The sequence below is a fragment of the Lactuca serriola genome, chromosome 4, assembly GCF_051521515.1.
Source record: "Lactuca serriola cultivar US96UC23 chromosome 4, Lser_US96UC23_V15, whole genome shotgun sequence".
Lineage (NCBI taxonomy): Eukaryota > Viridiplantae > Streptophyta > Magnoliopsida > Asterales > Asteraceae > Lactuca > Lactuca serriola.
The window spans coordinates 25,004,065-25,028,005 of record NC_136411.1 but is presented as its reverse complement, the minus strand read 5'-3'; the positions used below and the strand labels follow the sequence as shown (position 1 = coordinate 25,028,005).

The 23,941-nt window shown below is 40.3% G+C and overlaps 1 protein-coding gene across 1 annotated transcript; it reads right to left on the bottom strand.

Annotated features, from left to right (window-relative positions):
• Positions 1–1,571: 1,571 nt before the first annotated feature.
• Positions 1,572–3,135, bottom strand: LOC145101219 (uncharacterized). Its single transcript, XM_079038403.1, has 3 exons — positions 2,139–3,135; positions 1,955–2,032; positions 1,572–1,844 (listed from the first exon to the last, which is right to left on the bottom strand). Exons 1-3 carry the CDS (start codon positions 2,961–2,963, stop codon positions 1,839–1,841), a joined length of 909 nt encoding a protein of 302 aa, XP_078894529.1. The 5' UTR covers positions 2,964–3,135; the 3' UTR covers positions 1,572–1,838.
• Positions 3,136–23,941: the final 20,806 nt, after the last annotated feature.

The window sequence follows — 23,941 nt, the reverse complement described above, 5'->3', positions numbered from 1 at the left end:
ACCCCCCCCCCCCCCCTCTGGTTTTTTTGTTAGAAATAAATCATTTACTTTAATTTTATATATATTAAACTTAAAAATATAAAATTTTAGTTATAGCTCTTCTGTTCACCAATTTTTATACATTTTAAATTTTAAGCCCAAAATCAAATGTTAGAGCTCTGCCCACTGCAACCCACCTCCTCCCGAGCCACTCCGACCACCCATTATCCAAAAGTCGATGACCCCCCCCCCCCCCCCCCCCTCTGGTTTTTTTGTTAGAAATAAATCATTTACTTTAATTTTATATATATTAAACTTAAAAATATAAAATTTTAGTTATAGCTCTTCTGTTCACCAATTTTTATACATTTTAAATTTTAAGCCCAAAATCAAATGTTAGAGCTCTGCCCCCTGCAATCCACCTCCTCCCGAGCCACTCCGACCACCCATTATCCAAAAGTCGATGATTACAAATGTAACAAAACTACCTTTTGGTGGACCCAAAATAGAAAACCAAACTATCAAATAGTATTTTGTTAAAATATTAACTCACATAAATCACATTGGCGAAAAATGTCAAATATAAAATTCTATTCGTATTTTTTGCAAATAAACAAAAGCCTAAAGCGTAGGTTACACGTCATGGCCATCCTACCTCGTCACCATACTCTTGTCTTGTCAGTTGCTTCTATTGGTGTCAACAAACACCCCCCACCCCTATTTACACTTTACCACTTTTATGTTTCAAATTTAATGCTCTATTGCCCCCATAAAACTATGATTAGTGCTAAAGTAGCCTTAGAACTAAGAAAATACTTCTAATCAAACCCAATTTCGACCACATTTCTCCAAATCAACGTCATATCCATAATGGCATAATACATTACATCGTTTCTATAAATTTTGCATCCATAAAGATGTCCAAACTCGAGGGTTAGCAAATTGCAAGGCAAATCTTTTCAAAAAAGTCATAAATTTTTTTTAACAGAAAAATCCAATTATTTTAAAAAAATCATATAATCTGTCATTGTTTAAATATATAAAAAAAAGACTTTTTCGTTAATTAAGGCAAAATGATAAATAATCGAAACTCTTCTATTAAAAAAAACTTTTAGGACTTTATTGAAACTTTTTCCAAAAATTTGGGATTTTTCTATAGATTTCCGTTGCATCAAATAGCAATGTACTTTTATAGGCATTAAGTTATGATAAATTGTAGAAAAACTTTATTGGGTTTAAGTTATGAATAAAATAAAATATAGTGATAGAAAAACATAAATATGTTGTTATTTTGTTGCAATTTCCTCGTTTTCAAAAACTGGTTGTGAAACCAGATTAATGAAAACGTCAAAAATTCGAGATTAATGTACAAGTTTCGTTACATAGAGTACAAATTACTAAAAGGGTATCACCCAAACATAGAAAGCACTTCATGAAGCCCATAAGAAGAAAGAAACCAAAATTATGAAGATATGAAGAAAATACAAAAATGATCAAAATGTTACCATTTAGCATAACTTTGGTTCTTCATGCATACGCTGCTCTTGATCTACAAAGCTAATTAATAAAAAGAATGATCAACAATGGCAAAATTCAAAGAAGCTTTCACACTTTATTCATTTCTATAACCAAGAACTGTCAAAAAAAGAAACTTATATATGAACACATATTGACTATAAGAAGCAAAATTAGCAGAACCCAAATGAAAAAAGCTAAGCTTAATTCAAGATCTAATCAGGGAATTTCAACATTTGGAAATCAAACCCCCGTTTTGAAGAAATCAAACAGCAAGTATTCCAGTTATTAATGATTATACTTCACCATTGTTATCAGCATCATCCTTAGGCGTGTCTCTAATACTACCTCTGCAAAAATTCAACAGAAAGTAAGAAGATGATAAGAAAAACTGGAGTTTGGAATCTATGGGTAGATCAATTAGATAACAAGATTGCTGAATTGTTGATCGGATGATTACCTTTGCGGTTTCGGTATCATCGGGAACTCTGTATAGGTCGGCGGTGATTTCCGTCAGCCACAATCCGGGAAACAGGGTCTGCATCGGAGAAATCAATGCAACAGTGATGAATTTGATCGTGATCTTAAGGATTTGTAGTTTGAAGAAAGTGAAGGAGTTAAATTGGTTATGAAATTTGACTTACATCCAATTGCTTTTGAATAATCCTTGGTCGTTTCTTCGGCTTACGTGGAAGTCGCCGGCCGGCCATAGCCGTGAAATCATCTTCCAATTCGCGGCGAGAAAGTGGAATTGAGAATTTGGGTCTGTCTCTCTTCTCGCCACTGGTAGTTACGGTGGCTGTAGCGACGCCACCGACAGGTCGGGGTCTCGGAGATTTGTTGCCTTCGTTTCTCACCGGAGATACATTAGGTTTCACAATATCACCATTGCCGTTGACTCGATTCGAAGGGGAAGGAGCTTTGCACGCAGCTCGTCTAGTCCTCAAATTCCACGGCCTCTCCGCCGGAGAAGTAGATGTCGTTGCAGTCGTTGTTGTTGTCGCCGGCGGCGGCGGCGGATCGACAAGAGTTTCTCTTAGAATCGCATCCTTCATCTTCCCGACCTCCGTCTGGAAATCGAACATCAGCTTCTCTCTAGTCGCCTCGATCTCACCGTCTCCGGCTCGCGCCTTCAATTTCTCCGACGAAGAAAACTTATAATAACTCTCCACCTTGCGATCATCACTTGATCTAAATCTTCTCTCAAACTCCATCTCCCTCCGCCGTGTTCCAATCACGGTGCCCTTTCCCCCATCACAACCACCGCCGCCGCCACTCTCCGACGATTGTTTGCGATCGACGGCCGACACGTCGCCCTTTGAATCCACCTTCATACACCGAAGAAGCTTCTGATTCCCCCACTTCAAACACGGCAAATCAAAATTGTGCAGCCGCTTCAATCTCTCCATCTCTTCTTCCTCCACCGCTTCTCTTTCTCCGCCGCCTCTTCTCCTGCCGGAAAATACCATCAAAACCTCTCTGAATCTCCCTTTAATCAAAATTCGTGACAGATTATCAGGAGGGTTTTCCCTGGTTCTCCTCTTGTGTTTATGTGAAATCGCCGCGAAACGTTCATATATGAGGAGTCAAGAGGGGTGGAGGGTGCGATTTAACGTTCGAGGTGGCAGGTTCCCAGTGCTAATGTACGCATTATGAGTTTTGTGCGCATTTTTGGTGTGAGGTGAAATTAGAGGCGACTGAATTTCAAATATGAGTCTTAATATGGGCCGTTGATCTACACGTACTATTTTCTGCCAGCCGTTGGATTTTATTTTTATTTAATCATTTCTTATATAGGGATCCCCATTAATTATTCCTATAACAAGGCTTAGTTGCCGAAAGATCCTTGCACTTTGGTGTTATTGCAATTTAACACTTCCAAATCTAGATAAGAACCCTTGGTTATTGTATAGATATAATTACTAATTTATAAGATTTATAAGGAAACTAGTAATCTAGCCACTGTTTAGTTGTTTTTTTTAAATAACCATAAAAATGTATTTTTGAAAAATTACAATTTGGTTTGGAATGTTCGAATCCGTATTTCGAAATGGATAAACGTGTATAGTGATCCGACAGGGTAATATGGTTCTCCTATAAATAACATTTTGAACCCCACTTCTATTTCGGACTTCATTTCGAACTTGCATTCATTCCAGACAACATTTCAGACAACATCAAACTCAAACAATGTCTTCCTCTAGCAATAAAGCGATTTAGTTTTTTTTTTGGGTGTCTCGATATTTTCGTTTTTTTCTTTTTTGATTTGGTGTGGTTACATAGGTATTAATCGTTTTCCTTCAAATTATAGTAGTTTTTAGGCTATTGTAGGATTATATGTGAGTATATGTGTGAACTAGAACAACAAATTTAAAAAAAAAAACTAATTCTAAAATAGTTGGTAATGACTTTGGAATATGAAGATCTTGTCCAGAATCTGTAGAACAAGTCAAGTCTGGAATGCATAGAATTATTTCGGAATGCATCAGTGCAGAATAGAGTCGATGTAGTCTGGAATGTTGTTTCCGGAATGTTCTCCGAAATATAGGTATTTAAGTCAGGAATGTGCAACAAACGCCTAGTTATAATTCCTTTTATTGTAGCATAAAAAAACATATGATGTGGTTCACTACAACCTGCAGACTTGAACTGGATCGGGAAATCATGACCCGTTTACACACACCACAACGTGCGACTATGCTAGAGCACCTTGTTTTGGTGCTTATGTTAACATATCGATGGGTGTCAATGTCACGCTTTACTATGTCATTATCTTATATGCAAGGAAGTTAGTACTTATCCTTGGGTTGATCTATATAAGCTTTTATTTTCAGTAAACGACTATTGGGTTTTCTTTAACAGGAAAACTTTCTACCTTATTAACGGCTTGCAGTTCGGGGACTATTTCCCCGCTACTTAATCTTCGACACAGTTCAGATATCATGTCTCCATTTGTATTTCCCTCAGAGTCAGTTAAAGTTGTTGACATTATTCATTTGTTTAATTATTCACTTCATCAATTACAAGATGCATATTTTGTGGAGTTTATTAGGCATATATATCAAACGATACATATAATTATTAAATGTAACTGTTAACACATGTGTAACGTCCTATTTTCACATAAAAAAATCATTTTTAATTAAGGTAAAACTGTTCATTTTTAGAGTTACGAAAACCATTTATTCCAATTTACAATTATCGTAAATCAAAGTAATATAATGACGTGGAATCCTCAAAGTTGTGGATGAGTGTGTATAGTTACACCTTCGCATTTCCACAAACTGTTGATACCTGAAAAACAATAGTAACTGGGTAAGCATAAAGTTTAGTGACTTTTACCCAAAATACACATACGACAAACATAATAGCATGCATAACGGGAACACAGTCATTGGATTGGATTACCCCAGGTGTGTTGGTCTGCCACCTTAACCCAACCGTTCTTTCCGAGCTTCCGTGCTTACAGCTTACAGCCAGCCTGTGTGACACCTCCAAACCAGAACGACGGAAACATTCGGGGGCAGATGATGTCATGTACAGTATCATAACAATTGGATAACAGTAATCTAAGCACAACAACCATCATCTTGATAATGTATAGTTTTAAAATTTGTGTTCAAATCATTGTATACTTGACACCAAAGGTATATAGCATAACTAAAAGACGTGACACTATGATGCTCCATCTTCCCAAAACCTGTACGAATACTTGTCTATTGATTCCCTGAGAATACAAGTGGTTTTGAAAAGAGTGTCAACAATTAAGTTGGTGAGTTCATAAGCATTTTTATATTAGAAGTCTGTCATTTGTTCCTTGAATACCATTAGTGTGTTCTTCCAGAAAATCCAATATTTTCTATTGTAAATGAATTGTAGTCTTAATACCTTAAGACCAAAATGTATAAGTGTTGTTGTACTCTAAAATATTATAATGTAGCTTTAATTCACATAAAACCATAAAATGAATGTTTCAATAAATGTAAGTTTCTCTGTACTGGGAAATAGTATATTGTAACTGTACTTGTGTGAAACTCTATAAGTGTATGTGATTGGATCTACCAATTGTATTGTAAAATATTGTATTGTAGTTTTATTATTAAATAAAACTATTTGAAGTTATTTATGTATTCATACATTAATCGTATTGTTTAATACCAAATTGTGAGTTATTATAACCATGCTTGATGACCTAAGATGGTCTGATACGGCGTTCTTCAGGCGTCAGAAATGGTACGACATTTGTCACTCCAGACCTGCCAGTCTAACTGTAGCTAACAGTTTAGGTGCAGGATTGTCAGTCTCATATAGATCTATACACAAGTGTCACGCTCTCCCTCCATGAGACTCTAGTTATAATTCTTGACTTTTGTTGGTACTTGGATAAGTACTTGAAGATGTGACTCACAAAGCTATATTGACGGTTACGTGTAGGATAATGAAAAGTCATTTTGTACTGAATAAACCATATGTATGTCTCCTTTCATAGTTGTAACACCCGGATTCCCAAGTATTATTTTTATCCTTTTAATTTTTGAATGATGTGAGGAGACTCGACGAGTTGAAGTCTAAACTCGCCGAGTAGGATCGCGGTTTGGCACGCGGGTTCGCATCTGGACTCGGCGAGTCCACGCTGTTTAATGAAACCCTAATTTCCAGGGTTTGAGACCTATTTAAAGGGGCTTATGGCCGTCATCTGCGGCCACCAACCCCATAGAGAAACCCTAAGGAGATTTTGAGCATTTTGGGAGAGAGAGGAGGCCATTGTTGACCTTTGAAGCTTTGTTTTGCAAAGTAAAGGAGTTTCTAGCCAAGAGGAGGCAAGAGAGGTGGATATCCTTCGATTTTGGAGTCCAAAGCATCAATTTGGAGGTATATTTTGGCTCCCTTTTCTGTTATTATGATGAACATGGGGGTTTAGGTTTTCTTGCCCCCTTTGTTGGTTAGGTTTGATGTCCATTTCGTCCCTATTTGTGATGAGGCTTGAAATGGGATCCATAGAGGTCCAGAGAAGCTTTATTCCTTAAGCTTTATGAGGATTTATGGGAGCTTTGACCAAGGGTTTTAAGATGTGGGGCTAAAACATCATCTAGGAGCAAATATTTGTTGTTTGAGTACCAAGGTTTGGACTTTACGTGATTATCATGCTTGGGGAGGCCAGATCTATGATTGTATGGAACAGATCTGACCTCAGAAGTGAGTTTGAGTTTTTGCATGGCATGGACTCGCCGAGTCTGAAGAACAGACTCGGCGAGTAGCATGAAGTTTGCCTGTAACCACTCAGCGAGTGGTCTTGTCGAGTTGAGGGGTCCACTCAGTGAGTCAGGGAGAGTCAGGGGGGCTGAGTCAATCCGGAACTCGCCGAGTTGTTCTTGAGACTCGGCGAGTTGAGTCGAGGTGGCCCCGCGATTCATGCCAGGTGGAACTCGTCGAGTCAGAGAAGTACTCGGCGTGTCAAGAGAGGATCCAAGAGAGTCAGTGGACACGTATAGACTCACCGAATCGCCCTAGTGCACTCGCCGAGTCCGGTCAAAGTTGACCGTTGGCCTTGTTGACCTTTAGGGTTGAGTGCAGTTGTATTTATGAGTGTATTACCTTGTGTGATTAGGCGGAGGCTAGATCACATTTATTCCGAGACAGATATTTGCCGAGACATCGAGGTGAGTCTTCTCACTATACTTACCTAGAGTGGTATATTGTGTAGACTGGAGGGTCTTATGTGTTATGTATGAGATTATGTGCTATGTGCTATGTGTATGTTGTATATTGATATAGACCGGACCGAAGGGTCCAACGATACAGACCGGGCCAGAGGGCCCAACGAGCTATGACCGGACTAGAGGGTCCAACGAGCTACGGGACTGGAGGGTCCCGCTGAGACACATCGACCGGAGGGTCGTATTATAGCCTTGAGTGGCGTATGTGTTGTATGTGGTATTTTGGGGAACTCACTAAGCATTTATGCTTACAGTTGCTGTGTGATGTGTTTCAGGTACCAGTGATGAGCGCGGGAAGGCGCCGACATGATCCGTACACACTTGTGGAGTTTATGTTATGGATTCTGGGGAGATTTTTTTGTAATAAATACATTTGAAACAATGTGTTGATGTTATTTTGTGAAAAATGATGGTTTTGAAAATGAAAAATTTGTTTTGAAAATTTACGTTGTTACAATAGTGTAATCGTAGTGTAAATAATTATACTTTTATATAATTATTTTTGTATTGTATCCCGTACTAGTAAAATGATATGTATGATCCATAAACAATACCTATTATAGTTTAAAGTGTATGTTCTATTTAGATGAAAACCTTTGTATTTTTTAACAACTTTGTATGTTTATATTTTTTAAATCTGAGATAAAGATATTTCGAGAATTTAACATTTTTGTACAAACGGTAAAAAAAAATAAGTGCGAAAACATCCTTTTTGCTCGACGTGCTACAAAAGGGTAAAGTTTTAATGGAATAAAATTTTATACTTATATATAAGACATATATGATTAAGATTGAAAAGTCAGTCGAATAAATGATTATACCCTAAGTCACAACCAAACAAGGAACATGAGTTAAGGCGAAATCACCAATTCTAAGCTTGTAGAATCTTTATATATATATATATATATATATATATATATATATATATATATATATATATATATATATATATATATATGGTAAAATGACAGTTGAAACAATTTGAATATTAACACAAGATTCCTTGTGTTTTTGTTGGGTCAAAAATATGGTTTATACTTTACTTTTCTAGGCAATTGTATTTTTCAGTCTAGGACCATAAACGGTCTGGTGTTTATGGTTGTTTGGGTTAAAAGTTTGGGTGTTCACGGTTGTAAGGTGTTCACGGCCGTGAACATGTTCACAGCCGTGAACCCATTTGCAGTCACTATATATAATTGTAAGGGTGAGGAGTGTTCACAGCTAAGAGAGAGAGAGGAGCTTAAGTGTGTGTAATTCAAGGTGTGATAGAGAGAGAAAGCAGAGAGAAGAAGAGAGTGTGTGTGTGAATCTTGTAAGGAACTTCATTCTAATCATCAAATTATTCAAGATTCATCTTATTGTTCTTCTCCTTCTTCTCTATTTTTATCTGACATCATCCAATTGATTGGGATTCTGCACCATCAATTGGATCTGATTGATACGTCAAGCAAATTTAGGACTTACAGTTGGTATCAGAGCTTGGAGTGTATCAATCATTTTGGCCAGATCTGGAGAGTTTTTTTATCTTATTTTTGAAGGATTTTTGCGTTTTTGGATAGATCTTGGCAAAATAGCATGGGTTTGTTCTTTGTGATTTTTATAAAAACAAGTTTTTGATCGAGTTTTGGAGCAAAAAAGGGCAAAAATCGTTGTTTTTCATGTCATTTGCGAAGTGTTTCACGGCCGAGTCCGAAGAAGCTTTCACGGCCAGTCCTCGGTGGGTTTGTGGTCCGCGTTTCGTATACGACCGAGAAGTGTGTGCGGTCCGAGGTCTTCGTTGGTTCACGGTCTTCGGACAGTTCAGAGTGAGCAGCGTTTACGGCTCAGTAGCTTCGTTCTCGGCCTTGCAACATATCCTCGCAGTCGCGATCAGCAGTAATTAAAAACTTTTTGGGGGTTGCCAGGTTTCGAACCTGGGGCTCCAATTCTTTCCACCTTCGCGTCTTACCAGTTAGGCTAGGCTGCATCTTATTACAATCCTTCGCAATTTGTCTCAAATATTAATCTTTCGCACCAAATTTCGCAATTTTAACCCTTATAGCCCAAAAATCAATTTTTCAAATTTTCAAAATCCATTTTCAACTAAAAATTTTAGTTTTTAATTTTTTACTTTCATTTTTGATTTTTGACTTTAGAATTTTGACTTTGACTTTCAAGTTTTACCTTTGACTTTAAACTTTAACTTTCTCGTTTAACTTAAAATTTTTCAAATTTAGCTTTTCGGCTTGACTTTTAAATTTGACTTTTTGAGTTTGACTTTTAAGGTTGATATTTGAGTTTTTAGACAAATGGCAATGAAGTTTCATGTTCTAAATCTTGTGAAGCTACAATTAAATTTCTTCATGAACAAATTGAATTGATAAAGAGGGAGAACGAGGACCTTAAATGGGAGGGGTACCAACTTAGGAAAGGCCAGAAACCATTGAAAGAACAACTAGAGGCCAAGACTAAGGACTTCAGGAAACTACAAGAGGACAATAGCAACAAGTGTGTCAATTATAGATATCTTCAGAAAGAACTTGCTACTGTAACTGAAGAACTTGACACATTGAATATCCGTTTTCAAAATGCTGATTTTAACTTCAAGAAAATCGATGTGTCAAGTGAAAAGGTTACAACCATGATTGAAAAAAATTAACATTTAAAGATAATCCATCTAAGGGGTTAGGGTATCATAGTGTTCCACCTCCTTTCAGTGACAACTATAACCCACCCCTTGAGACCAACAAGGAAGAGACACCTGCTCAGTTTGGCCCACTCCCTGAACCAGCTCAAGCTTCAGTTAAGATTGAACAATCTTGGCTAACTAAGGGTGTTGACATGAAGAATACTGATGTTTCTACTTCTTATGCAGGTAAAGTAGCGGAAGATGAGAACATGGAGAACACTATTAAACAAACAAATGACTCCTTGAACTCTGAATCTGTTGCTTCTAATTCTGTTACTCCTAACAAACCTGCTGTTGAGAAATACAGGCCTCCAAAACAAGTGAAACCGACGGCTTGTTGTATGTGTGCATGTGGGAACAACCAGAAGCGAGGCAAAGGTACGCCACCAAGGGCAGGAAGAGACAACTTTACATTGAAGAAGAAGACATGTTTTCACTGTGGAACACCTAGACACATTGCCCGAAACTGTCCAAATCGTGCACACATTCCCTACTACGCACAAGGCTGGCAGAATGTGCCAATAGGGAGATACCCCAAAAGAAGCCCTTCAAGGTCACAATCGTGCAATGGTAATTGGAACACGTAGAAGGAGAAAAATCAAAATCCCAAGGACAAGATGGGAAAGTCGGCCAAGAAGCCAAGCTCAAGAGATGCTCCAGTGAAGCCAAGACCGGTTAGGTCACAGTCATCTCGACGGCCAACATCAAGCTCAAAAGCAATTGATAGGGCACCCATCAGATCGAACAAGAAATAGGTTAAACCAAGCTACAAATGGGTACCAAATGTTCAATCTCCCAAATCTCCTAATGCTTCTAATGTTTCTTCATATTCTGTTTGTGATAAGTAGGATATGTCATGGGAGAGAGTACCTTGCAAAGATGACAAAGGTCAACCCAGTTTCAAAATGGACTGGGTTCCAAAGACCAACTGATCCCACTCTGTGCTGGATCAGCTATGGAGGCATATCATCAGGCTTCGGTTTGTTGGTAGTGGCTGTTCTAGGCACATGATAGGAGGCATCTCTCAACCATACAACATTCAGAACTTTGTTTGAGAGTATGTATCCTTTGTGGGAAAGAAAAGAAGGAAGGGACCACTCATGGTTTTTATGCTTAACGATGTGAAGAATTTTCGGATCTATTCTAAGATTATGCGTGTTGTTCTCAAACCTTCTGGATGCAAATTCAATCGGTGACTTACGGTTTGAGTTTTCTTCTCGATACTCCTGAGTTTATCTTAAACTGATTCATTTTGATGACATTTTTTTTCTTATAGTTTTTCTTTAGTAGGTGTTGGTTGGGAAGTGATATCAAGAGAGTGATAACGGGCAGTCTAAACATGTGTAAGGGACTAAATCTGAATTGTCTAGACTCTGTGTTCAATGTGTTGATAGGCATGAAGGATTTGACAGTGTGGATTTAGATAGGACTGTTTGGACTGACCATACAATGCTCGAGTAGATTTAGCAATGATATAAACACGGGAACCCACGAGATACACTAAATTAATACGCATCTAGAACAGTGGTTCAACTTTTCCTTGATGTACGGACTTATGTCCTTTATTCTGGTTCTGATAGGGCAACTGGGGGGTTATGATAAATTAGGTCTGTAGGAAATTATTTTCTTTCTTTCTATCTGTCAGTCATATGTTGCTTCCTCTACGTGATTGGAAGAGGTCCGACCTGGATATCAACATATGCAACTCTAATTCTACGCACCTTGTTATCTATGAAATTCTTTCTATCTGTTAGCCATATGTTGTTCCCTCTGCGTAATCGGAAGATCCGATCTAGGACACAAAATATGCAACATTCTACCTCTCAATCCCTCTATCTCTGTTAGTCATATGTTGTCCCCTCTGCGTGATTGAAAGAGAGCTGACCTGGGACACAACATATGCACCTATTTCTAAATCTGACTACCTCCTTGATAATTGTCTATTCACCTAAAGTAAGGACTTCTTTGGAATTTCTTGATAATCAAGGTATATCGGGAAGTGGGGAACATGTTCTAGTGCAACTAAAATTGAACCATTTAGAGGTTGTCTGTAGATCTCGCTGCTTAATTTAAGTGGACAACAATACATCTGGTCATCATCAGCTAAATGGTTTATTTACAAAAGTTTAATATTCTTTATGTTTAAGTGGACCACAATACCGACAATTGACTAGATCTATTCATGAAGGTGAAGGTACTGATAAACAAAGTTAAGACTGTCTCACTACTTTGATCTCAATTATTTTTGTTTTTGTTAAAGTTGTTCATAGTTTTCCTCTATGCACAAATTTAAGGGGAGAATTAAAAAATATTCAAAAATCAAACAAAAATCAGAAAATTAAAAATCTAAAAATAGTGTTATTTCTGTTTTATTTCTTGTTAAAAAAAATATGAAAAATCCAAAAAATTATTGCGTGCTGAGTTTCTTTTTAGTTTTTGTTTTTATCTCAAATTTTCTTTGTTTTGAAAAGTGAATTCAGATGTAGATGAGACTTATGGAGACTGTATCGAGATTTTTTGAGCCAAAGCTTCATCCGTGATTGTCGAAGAATTCTCATTCGAAGGAACATGAAATGAAGATTATTCTTTCAAGATTCAATCTTTCAACCCCAAAAGCAAGGTGAAGTTGTTCTTGAAGATTATGTGACAAATTGCATTGAAGCCTCCTCAATCAATTTGTTGCTATCTTGTACCTGCTGAAGTGATCCAGAAGATTCGTTCTCTCAGATATTCTCTCTGAAGATTCTCAAGATGAAAGCGCTATCTTTTAAGAATCAGTACATCAAGCCTCCTCACCCAATGTGCATTCAGAGTCAAATTTTGAAGAAAAACCCAACTGCTCAAGATGAAGTCATTTATCGAAGATTCATCAAGTTCATCTTGAAGATGTGAAGAAATCGAAGATAAATGCTGAAGCCAAGCTCCCAATTAAGATTGAAAATAAAAGCCAGCTACATTTTTAGGGGTTTAAAGTTTGGGTCAAAAATATGGTTTATACTTTACTTTTCTACGCAATTGTATTTTTTAGTCTAGGACCGTAAACGGCATGGTGTTTACGGCTGTTTGGGTGTTCATGATTGTAAGGTGTTCATGTCCGTGAACCCATTTGCGATCACTGTATATAATTGTAAGGGTGAGGAGTGTTCACGGCTAAGAGAGAGAGGAGCTTAAGTGTGTGTAATTCAAGGTGTGATAGAGAGAGAAAGAAGAGAGAAGAAGAGAGTGTGTGTGAATCTTGTAAGGAACTTCATTCTAACCATCAAATTATTCAAGATTCATCATATTGTTCTTATCTTTCTTCTCTATTTTGATATGGCACATCCAATTGATTGAGATTCCGCACCATCAATTGGATCGGATTCATATGTCAAGCAAATTTGGGACTTACAATTTTACTTGTATTCCCTCCTAAAACATAGAAAAAAAATGTGAAAACGTAGGGGTATAAACTCACCTCGGGTGTGTTCTCGGCTGGGTAACGGTGTGAGTGGCGATGTTCTTCGCGTTAGAACACGTAAAAATAACTGTATGCTAATTTATTTTAACACATGATATCATGCATAAATTAGATAAACTATTAATAAAGTGTTATTTAGAATAAAATGATATAAGTAGACTTACCAAATTAATTCCTAAGAATTAGTTAAAGTGTGTGTCCTTCCTAGAAAATTTGTTGAATGTGTTCTTGGAATGTTTAAGGATGTACTGGGAAAGGTCTTTAAAGATATGAAGATTTGAAGGATTTCTTATGATCCTTGTGAGCAAATGTGTGGAATTTTCGAATGATCCTTGATGTTCTTGGCTTATCCTCTAACCGAGAACACCTTGTTTTCGGTCAAGATTCCCACCAAAATCACTTTGATTTCGGTCTAGATTCAACCGAGAAGTGTGGTTTTCGGTCCAAAGAGAGATTTCGGTCAAGAGAGTTTTTGGTCTATATGGTTTTCGGTGGAGGCTGATTTCGGTCGGAAGGGTGGGTCATCGGATGAAGTTTTTGGTCTAGAAAGGGATTTCGGTCCTAGTGGGATTTGATTCCTAAAACCGAATCCAAAACAAAGGAAATTTTCTTGATAAATTTTAATTATTTGGCATTTGTTTGAACATTTGAGTTTTGGTTTGACTTACATTGACTTTTGTTTTAGCTTGAAATAGCCGGTTGTTACAGCCTGCACCAGGTATCTTGGCTTACAACAAACAACATGACTGCTTCAACCTAACTAACAACCATATGTCGACATATAAACAATTTGTAACACTCTAATCTAGGTAATCACCCTTCTTTCCTTTGAATGAAATTATTTTGGAAAAATGGTCCCTTTTGTACGCTGGGCGTACTTAAGAGTACGCTTAGCGTACTGTGGAGGAATGTGTTGGAATAGTGTCTAAGGCTGCAACTATATAAGGCAAATATTTGACCCGATTGTGCATGGTCCTTTTGGGTTGCCTTCACTATAGCAACTTGATGGGATGATTTATTATGAGAGAATAAATATTATTGATATATTATGAGAATAATATAATGAATAATAATATTGTTATTTGATTAATATAAGTCATAAATCAATTAGTATTAATTTGGTGACTTAAATAGATTAATTAAATAAGAGGGTATGAACTGTCAATTGTTTGATAGTTTCACTTTGGGCTGTAAATCCTTATTGGATAGAGGATGGACTAATTCTAGGGCTTGGGATAGCCTCAAATTCGTCCAAGGCTTATCTATGGAAAGGATTTGGATTGCTTTAAGGAAAGATTATCCAACTAGGGTTTAAGGGTGAAACCCTAGGAGCCTACAAGTATATATAGACCCTAAGGGCATGTGAAATCGGCATATCTTCTAAAGAAAGAAAACCCTGGCCGAATTTCTTCCCTCTCCTCTCTCTCAAATCATCCTCCTTGCTAGTTGGTGTTTGTAAGCCATTAGAGGAGTGACAATTGTGACTCTAGAGCTCCAAGACAACAAGATCAAAACAAGAGATTCAAAGGTAAACTTCTAGATCTGATTTTGTATTGTTCTTATACCTAATTAGTCATTAGAAGTCTTGGATTCAAAGCACGTTTAATTAGAGAAACCTAGATCCAAGCATTAGGGTTTGCATGTGCACTTAGGAATGTTCATATGGCCAAAAACCCATCAGTGGTATCAGAGCCTAGATTGGTTTCTATTAAATTGTTGCTTGTTTATTTGAATCTTGCTTGAAAAAATTTGATTTTTATGTTTCTGAGTCATGGACTCGGCGAGTCCCATTGTGGACTCGGCGAGTCCCATGGTGCACTCGGCGAGTCCAAGCGTCACGAAGGGCCAGATTCGGGATTTTTTTATATTTATCTTATGGAAACTTGCCTTTATCATATTAGATCAACCCTAATCCGATTTTTTGATATATATATGACTATAATCTTGATCTATTTAAAGAGATTTATCAATTAATAAAATATTTAATTTCCTTATGTGATAATTAGTTAATTATTTTGATTAAATTGGTAAATTATTATGCAAGAAATCTTAAATAAATCAAAAATAGATAATTATGGAATTAATTGTTAATTGAGATTATTTTTTATTTGATCCTCCATGTTTTAAATGTTTAAAACTTGTCCTTAAGTTTTGAAATTTATGTTTTGTGATTAAAAGTTTTAATTTAGAAAATTTAAATTTCAAACCCTAGAATTTTACAAGTTTAAAATACAACCCTATACTAATATAATATTACAAGATTAATATATATATATATATATATATATATATATATATATATATATATTTATATATATATATATATATATATATATATATATATATATATATATATATATATATATATATATATATGTATAACTAAAATCCTAGTCTTACCGTTAGTAGGCCTCATTCACGAAGCCGATCTATAAGGTGGGTATAAGGTTGCAACCTATAAAATGGCGCTTAATGGGTGTACATTCACACCCACCGCTTGCTTGATCGGTGGAGGGTCGTTAGCCGAATGGGTAGGATAGGGCAACCTCATCCTCTCATTAAAAGTATAATATGAAATACAAAGTAACTACATTTGTTTAAATTTCCCAATCTTAGTTACTTTAGGAAAAGTGAATTGATGCAATCCCATGAAATTACACTTTGCACCCTTGCTAAGAAGTTAGTGGAGCGTGTGTGGTTTACCGGCACACTAATTGGTTCTAAGCAAAGGTGGCAAAGGGTGATTCGTTGTTTATCATAGTTCGGTGGAGCGTGTGTGGTTTACCGGCACATCGAATAGGTGATCGTTACAATGAAGGCACCATGTGAATTTGCATGGTAATTCACACCCGCTTTGTGATCCTCGGTATCCCAATCAAAAACAAGAGAGGCATATCGAGATTTAAACATGCCATTGAAGAGTTTCAATGAATCTCATCCAAACCTAGGAATTCTCAATACATTTAGAACTTAAAGTTATGTTTACATGGTGGAGAATTAGTGAATCGTCATTCACTTACCTTCAATTTGTTTGCATGTTAGATTACGGCATCCCTTTTCTAATATGTAAATATTGTTGTTGGATCCTAGCCCTAATTTTTCTTATTGGGTGATAACTAGAGATTCATATTCTAATCTATCTTTGTCTTTTCTATTTGTAGATGTCGAACGCAAACAACGCTGCTGCTAGTTCATTCACATTGATGAGCCTTTGTCAAAAGGTCACCTTCGATGGAACGAACTTTAGCGAATGGATAAGATACATTCGCACTATTGCTCGCTATGAGGATAAGGAGTATTTCCTCGATGAGAAGCTCGAAAAGATCAACCCTGAAATCGCTACTCCGGCTGAAATGACCGCTTTTGAAACTCACGAGCGAGATGCAACGAAGGTACATTGCATCATGATAGCCACTATGAACTCCGAATTCCAAAAGTCCTATGAGGACATGTACCCGTACGAGATGCATCAAGACTTATTGGAGAGATACCACCAAAACGCGAGACAAGAGCGTTATGAGATTTTCACTAACATGATTTCCGCTAAGATGGGTCATGGAGAGTCTCTTACCGTGAACCTGCAAAAGATGCAAAGGTATGTCGACCATCTTCGCAAGTTGAATGTTGACTTTGGGGAAGACTTGGCGATCGAAATGGTGCTTCACTCTTTGCCTCCAAGCTACAATCAATTTAGGATGACCTACCACATGAACAAAGAAGAGGTCACCCTAAGCAAACTCCAAGGTCTCTTGAGGGTTGCTGAGAGCAACTTCAAGGACAAGTCTGTTGCACCAACTCCCAATCCACCCGCTACTCCTGTCTTGGCTATTGGACAAGGAAAGGGAATGAAGAGGAAGGCCTCGTCTAAGAACTATCGCAAGGTTAAAGCCCGAGATGGTGCCTCTTCTAGTGGGACCAAAGTTGATCCTGCTAAGCCCTACCCTAACCCAAAGGAGGCAGAGTGCCACCACTGCCACAAGATAGGACATTGGAAGAGAAGTTGCCTAGAGTACCTGCAAGCCATCAAGGAAGGAAAGATCAAGCCGTCTTTCGCAGGTATATACACAATGAAATCTAACAGTTCATCTCATGCTATTTCTTGGGTTCTTGATACCAGTTGTGGTTACCACATTTGTTCTAATGTGCAGGGACTAAGAAGAAATAGGGATGTGGAGGCTGGAAGAATTAATCTAATCATGGGGAACAGAAGATCGTCGCCTGTGACCAAGATTGGAGTATATTCTTTAGTGCTTAGGAATGGTTTAAGTTTAGATTTGAACAATTGTTGCTATTCGCCAGAAATGGCTAGAAACATCATTTCATTTCATGGTTTGATTAGACAAGGTTTTAGATTTTCTTTTAATAATGAGAATGGTTCTATTTTGGCTTATCTAAATGGTGTCTTTTATTTTGAAGCTATACCATGTAATGGAATTTATGAAACTGTTATGATTGTTGATAACTTAGGAAATGATGTTTTGAACATAGATTCTTCCAAAAGTATGGATAGAGCATCCTTGTGGCATTGTCGTCTTGGACATGTCAACAAGAAACGCATAGCCCAACTCCAAAAGGATGGAGTGTTGGAGTCATTCGACCTTAGGGAAGATGACACATGCGAGTCTTGTTTACTTGGAAAGATGACCGAGTCACCCTTCACAAGTACATGTGAAAGGGGTGAGGGTCTATTGGACCTAATACATACCGATGTATGTGGACCGTTTAGATCAACCACGAAGGATGGGAACCGCTTTTACGTGACTTTTACCGATGACTATAGTAGATATGGGTATATCTATTTAATCAAGCAAAAGTCAGAAACTTTTGAAAAGTTCAAAGAGTTCAAGAATGAAGTGGAGAATCAATTGGACAGGAAAATCAAGATGCTTCGATCCGATCGAGGAGGAGAGTACCTAAGTCTTGAATTCCACGATTATCTCAAGGAGTGCGGAATAGTTTCACAATTGACGCCTCCTAGGACACCGCAGTTGAATGGTGTGGCAGAAAGGCGTAATCGAACCTTATTGGATATGGTTCGCTCTATGATGAGTCGTGCTTCACTACCTATCTCTTTTTGGGGGTATGCCTTAGAGACTGCCGCCCATATCCTTAACCGAGTCCCTACTAAGAAGGTTGCCAAAACACCTCACGAGATGTGGACAGGGAAAGCTCCCTCGTTGGCACATATCATGAAACGACCCAAAAATACGACCCAAAAATTTTGTTTTTAATATAATCAAAACTGTAATCAGAGCATCATATAATAAAACCATGCGTGATGTATTCCATAACATAATAAAATACTGTGCGGGAAAACTGTATCATACTACATCAAATCAAACAACTAAATCAATCCCAGGCTAAAGCTGAGGCGGTGGTGTGTGCGATGCCGTCATCCCGAGCTCTTCCCTTTGCTTGCGGAAGTACCTGAAACCAAAACTGAAACTGTAAGCACGAAGCCTAGTGAGCTCCCCCAAAATACCACATACCATACAATAGCAATATCATATAAACACATATCGGGCCTTGCCCACTGCATCGGGACGAAGCCCGGAAACTGCATCGGACCGAAGTCCGGAACTGACTGGGACCTTGTCCCCTGCATCGGACCAAGGTCCGGAACTAACTGCATCGGACCGAAGTCCGGAACTGACTGGGACCTTGTCCCCTGCATCGGACCAAAGTCCGGAACTAACTGCATCGGACCGAAGTCCGGAACTGGCTGCATCGGACCGAAGTCCGGGACTGAACATAGCATAGCATATCATAACAACTAGCATGAACACATATACTGCGTACTATATCGGGCCGTAGCCCGGAACACATAATACATAACACATAAAACATAGCTCACAAATCCTGGCTGAGCCACGAAGGCATCAAACATACTAACTTCTGCATCGGATCAAGTCCGGAAACTACTGCTAACTGGACGGGCCGGCATTGTGGCCTTAGACCCGTCCCTACTGGAAGGAAACTCACCTCGTAAACTGGCGGCTGAGTGTGTGTCTCTGAAAGCTACCGGCTGCTGCTCCTGAATCTCCTTGGCTACAAGCCCATGAACACACTCAATCAAATACTAAACACTGCACTTGGGGTAAAATGACTCTTTTACCCTTGGTCAAAGTCAACTTACTTTTGGGGCTGACTCGCCGAGTTGGGCCGCCCAACTCGCCGAGTCTCACTCTCACTTCCAACTCATACTCACTGCGACTCGTCGAGTGTGGCATCGACTCGACGAGTACCCTCTTGATCCAAGAACTCAGAAAATCTTCATCCGACTCGCCGAGTCGTATGAACAGACTCGACGAGTTGTTCTTGATCCTAAGGAGATTGCCTTGGACTCGCCGAGTTGTATGAACAACTCGTTGAGTCCCTCCATCACTGAGTCTACCCTCAACTCGCTGAGTCCACTCTCTAACTCACTGGATTCACTCGACACAGATCAAAATGAAGGACTCGGGAACTCGCGACCCAACTCGCCGAGTCGTTCTTCCTGACTCGCCGAGTTGCCGCCATGCAACTGATTTTTACTCGATTTTGTTTGAATCCAACACATACAATTGATAGATCTGAGTCCAATAAGCTGATTTACCACGTAAAGTTTCCAACTTTACGTGCACAACCTCATGAATAAGGGAAATAAGGCTAAAAGATGCATAAAATGGGTAGATCTATGATTAATATGCAAAGTAACTCCAAAAAGACAGTAGATCTGGGCTCTACAACACCCCAACATTCAGATCCAAAGGTATTTCGACTTATTAAGACATTCATGCAAACATAAGGCTTGGAACAAACATCAAATAGCTCTTAGAAGAGCTCTAATGGAAGTTTAAAGCATATAACAAGAAGGGAACTCTGAAAATACCTCAATAAACTCAGATTTGCCCTTGGATCTTTGCACTACAACTCGTTTCCTTGCTTCTTTCTTCTTCTCCTTCTTCACACCTTCACAAAATGGCACCAAATCACTTATAAGCTCTCAAGGGAGGATTAGGTTTTTCTCACTGTGTTCTCAGGGTGAGGGAGGCGAGAATGGGGCTATAAGGTGGTTTAAATAGTGGGCAACCCGGGGATTTAGGGTTTCACCCAAACGGATGGACTCGCCGAGTCCAGGATATGGACTCGCCGAGTCCCCGGCTCACGCGTGCTCGCAGCCGCGACCCTACTCGGCGAGTCAGGCTATGAACTCGCCGAGTTCCTCTTGCAAAACTTACAACAATTACCAAGGAATTAACATACCGGAAATGGGTCGTTACAATTCTCCCCCACTTGTCTCAGACTTCGTCCTCGAAGTCTGCTACGGCTGGATCTGCAAATAACTCTGGGTAGTGCTCTCTCATCTCCTCCTCAGCCTCCCACGTCCACTCGGACCCCTTCCGGTGCTGCCACTGCACCTTTACTAACTGAATTTCCTTGTTCCTCAAGGCCTTGGTCTTCCGGTCCAGAATTGCGACCGGTCTCTCAATATAATTCAGGCTGCTATCAACCTGAATATCCTCTAGGGGAACGACTGCTGACTCATCCACCAGACACTTTCTCAACTGAGACACATGGAAAGTGCTGTGGATCTGACTAAGCTCCTCAGGAAGATCTAACCGATAAGCAACCCGACCCACCCGGGCCAAAACCCTGAAAGGACCAATAAATCTGGGGCCCAACTTGCCCCTCTTCCGGAACCTGATGACACCCTTCCAAGGTGAGACTTTCAGAAGGACCATATCTCCCACCTGGAACTCCAAATCCGAACGCCTTCTATCGGCGTAGCTCTTCTGCCGACTCTGAGCAGTTTGCAGTCTACTACGGACCTGCTGGATCAACTCAGTCGTCTTGAGCACCACCTCTGTGCTCCCAATGACTCGCTGACCGACCTCGCCCCAACAAATCGGGGTCCTACACTTCCTCCCATACAACATCTCAAAGGGAGGTCGATCAATGCTCGCATGATAACTGTTGTTATACGAGAATTCCGCTAACGGAAGATACGTATCCCAACTGCCACTGAAATCTAGGACACATGCCCTAAGCATGTCCTCGAGAGTCTGAATCGTCCTCTCGCTCTGCCCATCTGTCTGAGGGTGGAAAGCGGTGCTGAAATGGAGACGAGTACCCATCTCGTCGTGGAACCGCTTCCAAAATCTGGATGTGAAACGGACATCTCGGTCAGACACCACTGATACCGGCACTCCATGACGTGCCACGATCTCACGCACATAGATATCGGCTAACTTCTCCGCCGATATACTCTCCTGGATCGGGATAAAATGGGCACTCTTCGTCAACCGATCCACTACTACCCATATCGAGTCCACTCCACGTGCGGTCCGGGGAAGCTTGGTGACAAAATCCATGGTAATGTCCTCCCATTTCCACACGGGAATGTCTAACGGCTGCATCCTGCCGTGAGGTCTCTGGTGCTCTGCCTTGACCTTCCGGCAGGTCAGGCATCTCTCGACGTACCAGGCGACGTCCCGCTTCATGCAGGGCCACCAATAATCGGGTCGAAGATCTCGGTACATCTTTGTCGCTCCTGGGTGGATAGAAAATCAAGACTTATGAGCCTCATCCATTAATACCTGCCGTACCCCACCCCAGTACGGCACCCATACCCTACCATGAAGTGTCAACAAACCCCGACTGTCGTAATCAAATGAAGCTACTCGGCCTACTATCCTCTCACACTTCTGCCTCTCCTCCTTGAGGCCCTCCATCTGAGCCTCCTTGATCCGCTCCAACAGTGGAGTGATCACTGTCAACCTCATACACAGATCCTTGATAGGGGCCGCCGACACCTTGCGGCTTAGGGCGTCGGCCACCACGTTGGCCATCCCTGGATGATAAAGGATCTCACAGTCATAGTCCTTCAGCACGTCCAACCACCTCCTCTGCCTCATGTTCAAACTCGGCTGATCCATAAGATATCTCAAACTCTTGTGATCCGTGTATATAGTACAACGGACCCCATAAAGGTAATGCCTCCAAATCTTGAGGGCAAACACAACTGCCCCCAGCTCCAAATCATGGGTAGGATAATTAGCCTCGTGAGGCTTCAACTGTCTCGAGGCATAAGCTATCACATGGCCTCGTTGCATCAGAACTGCTCCCAAACCTGTGATCGAGGCATCACAATAGACTACAAGGTCCTCTACTCCCTCTGGCAAGGTAAGGATCGGAGCCTCGCACAATCTCTGCCTGAGGGTCTCGAATGCTGTCTGCTGCTCCGGACCCCAACGAAATACCACCGACTTCTTGGTCAGTCGGGTGAGCGGCACTGCTATCTTGGAGAAATCCTGAATAAATCTCCGATAATACCCTGCCAACCCTAGGAAGCTCCGAATCTCAGATGGAGACTTCGGGACCTCCCACTGCATCACGGCCTCTATCTTGGCCGGATCTACCAGAATACCCTTCTGGTTGACGAGGTGACCAAGGAACTGCACCTCGCGCAACCAAAACTCACATTTGGAGAACTTTGCGAAAAGTCTCTCCCTCCTCAAAACCTCCAGCACCTCCCGCAGGTGCTCCTCGTGCTGCTCCTGCGTCTTGGAATATACCAAGATGTCATCTATGAACACTATCACTGACCGATCCAGCATCGGTCTACACACGCGGTTCATGAGATCCATGAACGCGGCTGGAGCATTGGTGAGCCCAAATGGCATCACCACAAACTCGTAATGACCATACCTGGTCCTGAAAGCAGTCTTCTGAACATCCTCATCTCTAACCCGCATCTGATGATATCCGGAGCGTAGATCAATCTTGGAGAACCAAGACGCTCCCTGAAGCTGATCAAACAAATCATCTATCCTCGGGAGTGGGTAACGGTTCTTCACCGTTACCTTATTCAACTCCCGATAATCAATACACATACGATGCGACCCATCCTTCTTTCTCACAAACAGGATCGGCGCTCCCCAAGGCGAACTGCTCGGCCGAATGAAACCCTTGTCTAACAGCTCCTGCAGCTGTATAGACAACTCCTGCATCTCAGGGGGAGCTAGTCGATACGGTGCCTTGGCTATCGGAGCCGCACCAGGGACGAGGTCGATCCTGAACTCAACCTGTCTCTCAGGAGGTATCCCCGGCAAATCCTCAGGAAACACGTCCGGGTAGTCTCGAACAATAGGAACATCATCCACTGTCGACTTGCCCTTCTCCCGGGCATCCAAAACGTAGGCTACAAAACCAGCGCAACCCTGCTGAACATAGGGCCTCGCCCTTGCGGCGGAACAAAAGGTCGGTCCTCGTTGTGGCCTCTCGCCCTGAATCACCAACTCTCCCCCACTGGGAGTGCGAACCCTCACTAGCTGAAGCTCGCAATCAATCACCGCCCCATTGGGGCTTAGCCAATCCATACCCACAATAACCTTATTCCCTCGCAGGGGAATAGGTACCAGATCCACTGAAAACTGCTCATCAAATAACTGAAGAGAACACCCTCTGTGCACTCTGCCGACCCTCACGGTCCTATCATCCGCTATCTCAACCTCTAATGGACAATCCAGCTCCCCTGGAGCCCTACTGAACCTCTTGCTAAGCGCAAGAGATACGAATGATCGGGTAGCCCCCGAATCGAATAATACCAAAGCAGAAATGCCG